This window comes from Mandrillus leucophaeus, unplaced genomic scaffold (genome assembly GCF_000951045.1).
Source record: "Mandrillus leucophaeus isolate KB7577 unplaced genomic scaffold, Mleu.le_1.0 Scaffold66, whole genome shotgun sequence".
In the NCBI taxonomy this organism is placed as follows: domain Eukaryota; kingdom Metazoa; phylum Chordata; class Mammalia; order Primates; family Cercopithecidae; genus Mandrillus; species Mandrillus leucophaeus.
In genome coordinates this window covers 4532864-4542522 of record NW_012107141.1, presented here as the reverse complement: position 1 = coordinate 4542522, position 9659 = coordinate 4532864, and the positions used below count along the sequence as shown (strand labels likewise).

General features: G+C 41.9%; 1 protein-coding gene across 1 annotated transcript in view; it reads left to right on the top strand.

The window, feature by feature from the left end:
* Positions 1–9659, top strand: part of AMBRA1 (autophagy/beclin-1 regulator 1) — a 197754-nt gene that overhangs the window by 93513 nt on the left and 94582 nt on the right. The window contains exons 11-12 of the mRNA XM_012001381.1: positions 6719–6799; positions 7220–7320. Of these exons, the coding sequence (XP_011856771.1) occupies positions 6719–6799; positions 7220–7320 (182 nt within the window). The remainder of the gene's footprint in view (positions 1–6718; positions 6800–7219; positions 7321–9659) is intronic.

Genomic DNA, 9659 nt, shown 5'->3' with positions numbered 1-9659 from the left:
GGTGCCGGCGTGGGTCCTCTGTAAGCTGAGCGCCGGTCCCCTGGGCCCCCGCTTTTCTTTCTCTATACTTTGTCTCTGTGTCTTATTTCTTTTCTCAAGTCTCTCGTTCCACCTAACAAGAAACACCCACAGGTGTGGAGGGGCAGGCCACCCCTTCAAAGGAGATTCTAGATAAAGGGAGTAGCTTAAGCAAAAGCCTAGAGACAGGAGATTTACAGGGCTTATTCAGGGACCCTGAATAGATCTGTGGCTAGAGCTATGGAGTGTTTGTGATATGAGAGAGACATCAGAAAGCCCTGAACTCTGGATGGCCTGGAATGCCTGGCTGAGAAGTTTGGACTTTGTCTCGGGCCAGCCATCATCCAATATGTATTTTAGGCAGCTAACTCTGATAGCATTGGTTAAGGTGACCTAAAGTGACAAGTGTAGTGATGCAGAAGAACCAGTTAAAAAGCAGTGGGCGTAGTACAGGTGAGGATATCTGAGGGTTGCATTGTAAGTATTGATTTCTGAGGGCTCGATGTTTTCTAAGTGTGGAGCCTGTTTGTGAATGTTTTGGGGGAATGAGCTTCCTGAAAGCACAGCCATCTTTTCTTGTCAAAAAAAAAAAAAAAAAAAAAAATTGCTATCTAAATCCTTTTTTACTCTTAGTGGATCCAATTTTGAACTAAATTTATAAGTTCGCAATCACTGCTTCTTAGAACAGCAGTGATTGGCATTGAGATCACTTGTCAATGCCTGCTGGCCCCACAGCCTGACAGCTGTTGTCTAGGGAATAGTCCTGGGTTCTAGTCTTGGCTGAGGCTGTGATTTATTATCTGATCTTGAGCAGGCCCCTTTTCCATCCTAGGCCCCAGTGTCTGATGTGTAAAATGAGATTAGATAATCTCTGATTCTTGTAGCTTTAAGCTTCTTGGATCTTTGTTGGAGTTAACTATCTTAGAAAAATTTCCCCTGTCTGCCGGGGGCGGTGGCTTATGCCTGTAATCCCAGTTCTTTGGAGGCCGAAGCAGGTGGATCACGTCAGGAGTTCAAGACCAGCCTGGCCAAGATGGTGAAACCCCGTCTGTCTAAAAATATAAAAATTAGCTGGGCGTGGTGGCAGGCGCCTGTAAATCCAGCTACTCAGGAGGCTGAGGCAGAGAATTGCTTGAACCCAGGAGGCGGAGGTTGCAGTGAACTGAGATTGTACCACTGCACTCCAGCCTGGGTGACAGAGTGTAAGACTCCATCTCAAAAAAAAAAGAAAAAAGAAAAAGAGAAAAATTTCCCGTGTAGTACGCAGAGGTGCAATAATGAAAAGTCTCAGAAAAGTAAGGGACCTTCCTGAGGATTAAGAATAGGCTATATGGTACCTGTCGAACCTCAGTGTATTTGTAAAATACATACTTAACCTGAATTCTAGCTCTTACTGAGGACTTTGATTTATTGCTTAAAAATGTGTAATATTGCTTAGCAACTTTAGAATTAATACTTTAGAATTCTAGAATTAGAATTACTGGGCAAGTAAAATACATATGAATATTTCTTAAGAGGAGTGAAGAAGAAGAGAAAGAAAATGGAACACGTCTGGATTGTGCCTGGGCTTAGAATGGGAAAATACAGCAGGAAAGAATTAAGCAGTGGGGGTTTGGGGGAGGAAGACATAACCCTTAGATTTATATGCTTATTTTTTAACATAAAATGCACAATAGGAATGTGGATTTGCATAATGTAGGCAGATGAAATTAAAAGGTAACATAAGGGAGGAGAGGAATTTGTAAATGGTAATTATCTCTTATATTACCATTCCTTGGAGAAAAATGAAGGCTCTGTAGTTCCAGGAGACCTATGCTATTAGCTATATTCCCTATGAATGATATGAGCTGGGGCTGTGCCTTTCTTCCAGAAATTAAAGCGCTTGCATATGTGCACAGTCATTGAAAGTAGAGACTGGGGCCTCAGTTTCTAACCAACAGCACTCCAGTAAGGAAAGGAGTTGACCAAGATCACTGTGCTCTCCAGGGATAGGAATACCAACTAGGCCTTCTGTTGTCTGGAGATTGAGTAGAAACAGAGCAGCATAGGGAAACAAAAAGTTTTTTAATAGTCTAATTGTCAGCAAAGTCAACTGTATACTGTCAAGAGGACAGTGGCCTTTTGAGCTTTTTGCTGCAAGAGCTTCATTTATAAAGGCCCAAGTCAGAGCTATTTGTCACTGAGGAGCAATGACAACCTGACTGGTCAGGATTCAGACAGCAGTCTGTAGGTGCATTTTTCATTCCTTCAAATTACAGCCTCTCTCCGAGGCAATTAATCCTAGACGTTTAGCAAAAGAGCTGCTGCTGTGTTTCTCCCTTGTTCTAGAAATACATCTTCTTGTATTCAGCACTTGTTTTGGATACTTGATTGTTTGAAGGGTGTTTTTTTCTGGTAAAATCTTTGATAAGAAAGTATTTTTCCCCCTACTCCTTCCGAAATACCCCTCTGAGAGTTAATCAGAGATGCACAGAGTTCAACAACTGGGAAAGCCATTAATAACCCAGCCAGCTTCTATCCTGCTGGCTCAAAGTCAGCTTCTGGCTGTTGGAATTGATGAGGGTTTCTCTGGTGTTTCCCTGAAAAGTATTCCTCCTGTGTTGGAGGAGCAATACCAACATATTTGTGTACTCTGTTCTTCACACTTTTAAGTCACTACCCTTGGAAAGGGTGTTGGCTATGTCGTCAGACCCCGGTATTTAGCACCCTTCATTGTTCCTAAACTGTCTCTCTGGGTCTGCCTTTCTCTCACTTTTCATCTGGCAAATATCTTCTAATTCACTCATATTCAGTCTCTGCCTGCCTGACCAAATTTGTCTGCTTCTATCTCATAGAGCTTTGGCTTGATGTCGACCTCGTGTCAGCACTGAAATGAGTGGCAGATTTCCGTGTAGTTTTCTAAATATATCATTATTTTAAGTACTTTTAATTCCTTTGCTCTTTTGTTTGGAACTTATTCCTGTCCCTTCAGTTTTTCCCCTAAATATCCCATGCATTGAAATTTCTTTTCCCACCTCAACCCATTATCTCTGAATCTTCCCCTCTTTCTGGACTATAGAATCTAGAGAGTCATCAGTTACTGTTTCTGTCTTTAGTTATTTGGAGCTGTGCCTTTGGTCTGGGATTTCTGTGTACCAGTACTAAAACTGAAGGCCTTTTCCCCTCTTCTTGTCAAACTTATCCTTTTGTAGTATATTCTCACCTTTACCACCTTACCCATTCTGGTATTCAAGGTTTAACCTGCTCAGTAAATGTTTGAGCTGGTTTGGTTACAGGCTATTTTATCCTAGAGGTCTGTGGATTCTTTTCTCCCATAGGCAGCATCTTATACAGTGTTTGTTATGTTTCACATTTTCCTGGTCATGCTGGGTCCTCTCCTGTCATTTCTCCTTCAGAGTTCTCAACACTTGGAATTTGAAATCTTCTCTACCTTGTATTGAGATGACATTTAGCTCTTATTTCTCCATTCTTAGCCAAGATGTTAAATAAGCTGAGGACCAGCATAAGCACCTCCCCTTAACATGTTGCCTCTTTTATGGTGCCTCATGTAACCTTCAGTCTGAGACTGTGTGTATTTGAGTCAGCTGATCTCATTCTTGTTTTCCTCTATATATCCTCCAGTAATCTCTAAACACTATAAAGCCATTATCTCTGACTGTATTTTGCACCCTCTCTTTTCCATCAGTTTTTAAAAATGTTGGTAAAATACACATAACATAAAAATTGTCATCTTAACCCCTTCACTTTATTTTTTTATTTTATTTTATTTGTTTTTGAGACAGAGTCTCACTCTGTCGCCCAGGCTGGAATGCAGTGGCGCACTCTTGGCTCACTGCAATCTCCACCTCCCAGTTCAAGCGATTCTTGTGTCTTAACCTCCCGAGTAGCTGAGATTACAGGTGCTCGCCACTACGTCTGGGTAATTTTTGTATTTTTAGTAGAGATGAGATTTCACCATGTTGACCAGACTGGTCTCAAACTTCTGACTTCAAGTGATCCGCCCGTCTCAGCCTCCCAAAGTGCTGGGATTATAGGCGTGAGGCACCGCACTCAGCCCCCTTCCCTTTTTTTTAAATGAAGGGATAAGCTAAATCAGAAATAAATTATTTTTAGGTTTTAATAGCAACAAAGAGATGCTTGTGACCTACGTTGTACGGGCCCATATTTTACCCAGCCTTGGAGTTTGCCCCTTTTTCTCTGTCGTCTTGTTGTGTTCTTTCACCAAGCTCTGTGTTACCTTTGGGCACTGGCAGCGGCTCAGTACTATCCAGTGCACTGACTTCCCCTTCCCTGCTCTTCAGCCCTTCTAACGAGAGATAGATTCGTGTTTGTTGTCCAGAAGGAGGTGAATCTTTGAACCTTGCAGGAGCAAATTGTCAGCTCTGTAATGTGATTCTGGGAAGGCCAGCTCTCTCTCATGGGTGTGGAATAATTGGATTTGCCCCATGATGATGCTGCTTTTCTAGCTTCATTTTCTATTTTTTGTTTTATTTTATTTTATTTGAGACAGAGTTTTAATCTTGTCGCCCAGGCTAGAGTGCAAAGGCACAATCTCAACTCACTGCAACCTCCACCTCCTGGGTTCAAGCAACTCTCCTGCCTCAGCCTCCGAAGTAGCTGAGATTACACGCATGCAACATTGTGCCTGGCTAATTTTTTTGTTTTTTTTTTTTTAGTACAGACAGGGTTTCACCATGTTGGCCAGGCTGGTCTCGAACTCCTGACCCTAGGTGGGCCTCCCAGGGTGTTGGGATTACAGGCATGAGCCACTGTGCCTGGCCTGTTTTCTTTCTTTCTTTCTTTTTTTTAAAAGAGATGAGAGTCTCTTGTTGCCCAGGCTGACCTTGAACTCCTGGACTCAAGCAATCCTCCCACCTCAGCCTCCCAGGGAACTGAGACTAGAGGAGCACACCTCTCTGCCCAGCTAGTTTTTTTATATTTTTGAGGCTTAGAGGCCTCCACCCTTTCCCCTGGTTAGGATCCTTTTTAATTTCAAAATATTTTCTAACTCCTCTTATGATAATTAGTTGTACTTTTAGTACTAATTGATAAGTGAAATATACAATAGTGAAAAGCTATCATGAATTCAGTTGTTCTTTTAAATGAATTCATAATTTATCACAACAGTAGTATATTTGAAAAATAATAGTATGCTTAATTTGGAAACTATCTTATTTGTTTGGTATTCAGCTACTCCTCTGTGTACATGTATAATTTGTGGGCTCCCCAGTAACTGCAGTCTGCTGGTCAGGAACTCCTGATTCCATTATTCTTTTTAACCCCGCTTTTACATTCCATATAGTCTTAACTCTTTCTCCTTGCCCCTCCTTTCATCTGCAGAGTTTCAGGTCAAAGGAGTAAGATATGTTAAGGAACACAGTGTGCGCTTTCTCTTTTGGGAAAATAAAAATCAAATACTTTCAATGGATCAGCTTCCAGTATCCCTGGTATTGATTTGTCTCTTAATGCTCGGCAGCCAATTCTACCAAGATATAAAAAACCATCATAGGCTTTTGTTTCTGGCTTGTGAAGTTCCCAGTGGTCCACTTAAAAGCCAAGTGTTGCCTTAGCTTTGGTTTCAGGGCCAGTTTGAAGATTATCTCATTGATTTGAAGATAATCCAAAGGGAGAATTCAGAAAGTATCCCAAATCAAGCTCTCAAAGGTTCATTTATTTTGTGGAGTTGGTTAAGCAGCTAATTAACTGCTCTGTCCAGCCAGTGCCCTTTGGCTTATTGTTCCTTTGATGTACTGGAAACTAAAACATGTGAAGCTCCTTTCCTCTTTTCTTGCAGGAAGCAGTGAAGTGTAGTGGAAAGATCTAGGGCTTCCAAGTCCAATCTTCCTTGAATCCTGCCTTAACCACTTACTAGTTATGTGACCTTGGTATTTACCTCTCTGGTCTTTCGTCCACTTCTCTGTAAAATAGTAGTAATACTTCGTGGCCTAGCTAGAAGAATTAAATGGGATAACATATCAATAACCTTTGTATTGGAACCTAGCAGATACTTAGTAAATGGCAGTTATTACTATTGCATGAACTGTTAACAATCTGTAAAGAAAACACCCAGACTTTGTATTCAAATGACCTAACATAGGATTGCGTTTTCTAATATTCTTCACCATTGACAGTCTGTAAAAGAAGTTACTGTCTTTTACTTGTGCGTTTTTTTTTTTTTTTTCTTTTACCTATCACTGATTTTTCCACATGGAAGACCTAAACATTTCATTTGAAGATAACCATTTGCCAAATGAAATTGGTGGGAGAATTTTTCTTCCTTTAAGACCTCCTCCCACAGCAGGTGTCTGGATAACAAGTAAAATAATAATAAATAATGTAAGACAACCCCCAAAACACATTTTTCTTGCACCTTTCAATATAGAAAAAGTTTATATATATCCATTCCAAATCCTAACATCTAAATGTGGCTTCAGTTTGAGATGCTAAGGGACCACATTAACTCAAGAAAAATCCTCCTCATTCCTGAGCTGTTGGTAAATGCTCATAAATCTCTTAGTTGAGGTTCTCCAGAAATATGTTTTATTAATATGCCACCTAATTAGTGAGCAGCCAGATGACAAATTTCTGTGGGGTCCTCTTCTAAGTGTAAGAATGTCATTTTGGGGATGTTTCCTTTTTGGGCTGGTGGGTACTTCTTTCTTAGTGACTCTCTTATGTGTAGTCTTTTTGTTTTTTTCAGGGACAATGGTGACAGATCCAGGCACCGAGCTCCACGCAATGCCCGGATGTCCGCACCTTCGCTTGGACGCTTTGTCCCAAGGTAAGAACCGAGTTGCTGGCAACAGAGGGAGCCTTCGTTAGAGCCTAGGATTTAGTTTTAAATTTACTTAATGGTCTTTGGATTGTCCATATCTGGCATTGTTTCCTAGTGGGCCTACAGTCCAGCCCTGCTGTCTAAACTCTTGACGGATGATGGTTAGCCACATTCGAAAGAGATGAAAAAGTGGTGCTGGGAGAATCCTGTTTAAGAACAGAAGTGTTGGGGGAACTTTAGAAGGAAGGGCAGGAAAGGATAGATACAAATCTGTGGAAGGACCAATCTTGGAAGATTCTGTTCCTTTCTGGGCATCTGTGGATTCAGTGGGTCCCTTCGCCTAGATTTTTCAGTGTAGGTAGTTAGTATCTCCTTTGTTTCGTGGTAGTCTTTAGTCAGCTTTTCACATGTGATTCCTTCTTGTAGGCGTTTCTTGCTGCCTGAGTACTTGCCTTATGCTGGGATTTTTCATGAACGTGGACAGCCTGGCTTGGCTACTCACTCTTCTGTTAACAGGGTCCTGGCAGGTAAGGAAATATTTGGCTTTTGAAAATGTGAAGGGGCAAGGAGCCAGATAAAGCTTCTCCCTCCTTTACCTATGTTGATGTGATGGTGTCTTGGCATCTGTCTGAAACTTCTATTTTGGGGTCCTGGTTTGATATTCTGTTCCTTACTTCAAGGCAGGAAATGGCAGGGTTGAAGAAAAATGTTTCTCTTACCCTCTTTCACTTTCCCCAGACCTTTTTTTTTCTTTTAAATTATTTGTTTAAACCATTTGTTTCTTAATCCAGCAATTAAATTCTGGCTATGCTTTTAATTGAAAGATAAAGGTGCTGTGTTTATGTTTCGGTTGGTGAGATACTCATGAGCCAGATCCTGTGATTTAATTAGGAGCTTAGTGCATACCTCTCCACTCCTTTGGTACTGCCAGCATGTGGAATTTCCAGGCACTGGTGAATCTTCTGAGGAAGGAGAACAGGGAGACACCCTTGGAGCTGGCTCAGAAATCTCCACAGAATAGAAAATGGGCTAGGCAAGCCCCACTGAAGCAGTTTTATTATTTATTTACTTATTTATTTTTGAGACAGCGTCTCACCCTATCACCCAGACTGGAGTGCAGTGGCGCGATCTTAGCTCACTGCAACCTCCGCCTAGCGGGTTCAAGCAATTCTCCTGCCTCAGCCTCCCGAGTAGCTGGGACTACAGGGGTGCGCCACCATGCCCGGCTAATTTTTTGTATTTTTAGTAGAGACGGGGTTTCAACCTGTTAACCAGGATGATCTCAATCTCCTGACCTCGTGATCTGCCCGCCTCGGCCTCCCAAAGTGCTGAGATTACAGGCATGAGCCACTGTGGCTGGCCAGCAGTTTTATGATGGTTGAATAGTTTAGTGACAGATGTTTTTGGGCTGTGAGGCATGACGTGACTGTATTCTGAGACGTGGTGTGTGCTGTTGCTTCTGGTCAGTCTCTAGAGAAGGAAGTAAAGCAGAATTCCATTTTTATATGTGGCAAAGGTTGTTTCCCCGTCACAGTCTTTTCCCCCCTCCCTCCCACCTCCACTGCCGACTTATAAATTTATGAATGCAAATGCATAAAAGGTATAAAAAGCCACATTTAGAGATGTCTTTAATAAGCATCTTTATTAAAAGTTTTTAAATGGCATTCTGTTTTGGAGAATCTGGGCCATGTGATGTTAAAGCTGGGGAGGGATCTACTGAGGCAGTGTCACTGTCAGACTGCGATAATGTTACAAGTTTTATCTTATGATTTCTAACCAAGCTGCTGTGACAGCATCAGGGCCATGGGATCTGGCCTTTCCTAAATAGTATGTTTGATCCAACATCAATGCTCAGAAATTCCAGAAACCTCAGTGGTTTCTCTGTCAGACACCAGGACTTCATAGGCTCTGGCCTGGCAGGAGAGCAGACTACACCACAGTCTCCTGACAGCCTCATATGAGGAGGCTCTGGCCCTAGTTGTAAAACATGCTGTGGCCCGTGCTTCTCCTTGCCTGGCACTTCTGTGTGACTTAACTGAAGGCACGTGAAAGCTTTTCACTGGCAGATAATCACTTGCTGCCAGACAATACTCCAGAGCTCTTCTCCACCCTTCTTTGTTCCAGACATCTGCCTCCACCGCCCCATACAGCACCTCCTGCTTCTCTACTGTCGGCAGATCTCTGTTTCCTTGGCATTCAGCTTTGGGGGAACAGCTGTATGTTGTTTTTTTTTCTGCCTTGCCTCCAAGACCTCCTTATCTCAGTTTCCTGTTTCCTACTTTATGCCTAGTGGTCTGACCCCAAATGGCCTAATTACACTTATAGATACCTTTGAATATAGGGGCTGTGTTCCAGTGGGCAGCTGTTTACAGATACGAAATCTGCTGAGAAAATCTATGAAAGGATGCAGAATGCCATTAGGAGAAGGAACTCCAGACTCCCTAGAACCTCACTCTTGAGTTAGATTAGCAGATGGTTTCCATTCACCATTAAACTAGTTTCTATCAGTTTTTCAAAATACATATTACAGAATGTTTATTTATCATTCGTTGATATTTTGATGTCCCTCCAGATTCTATTGGCAGTTGTATCATTTTTCTTCTCTTGAGAAAATTCCAGTAATAATAATACAGCAACAAAAGCCTAACATTTATGGAGCATTTGCTATATACTAGGGAGTGTTTTAAGTGCTTTACACATATTTCATTTCTGTCTTGCAGTAATCATATGAGATAGGTGCGATTACCTAATTAACAGTGGAGGAAACTGAATCCCAAGGGCTAATGTGCCCAGAGTGATGCAGCTAAGAAGTAGAAGAATAGAACCAGTGGACTCTAAACCACCTTCCTGATCTGCCTCCTCAGAG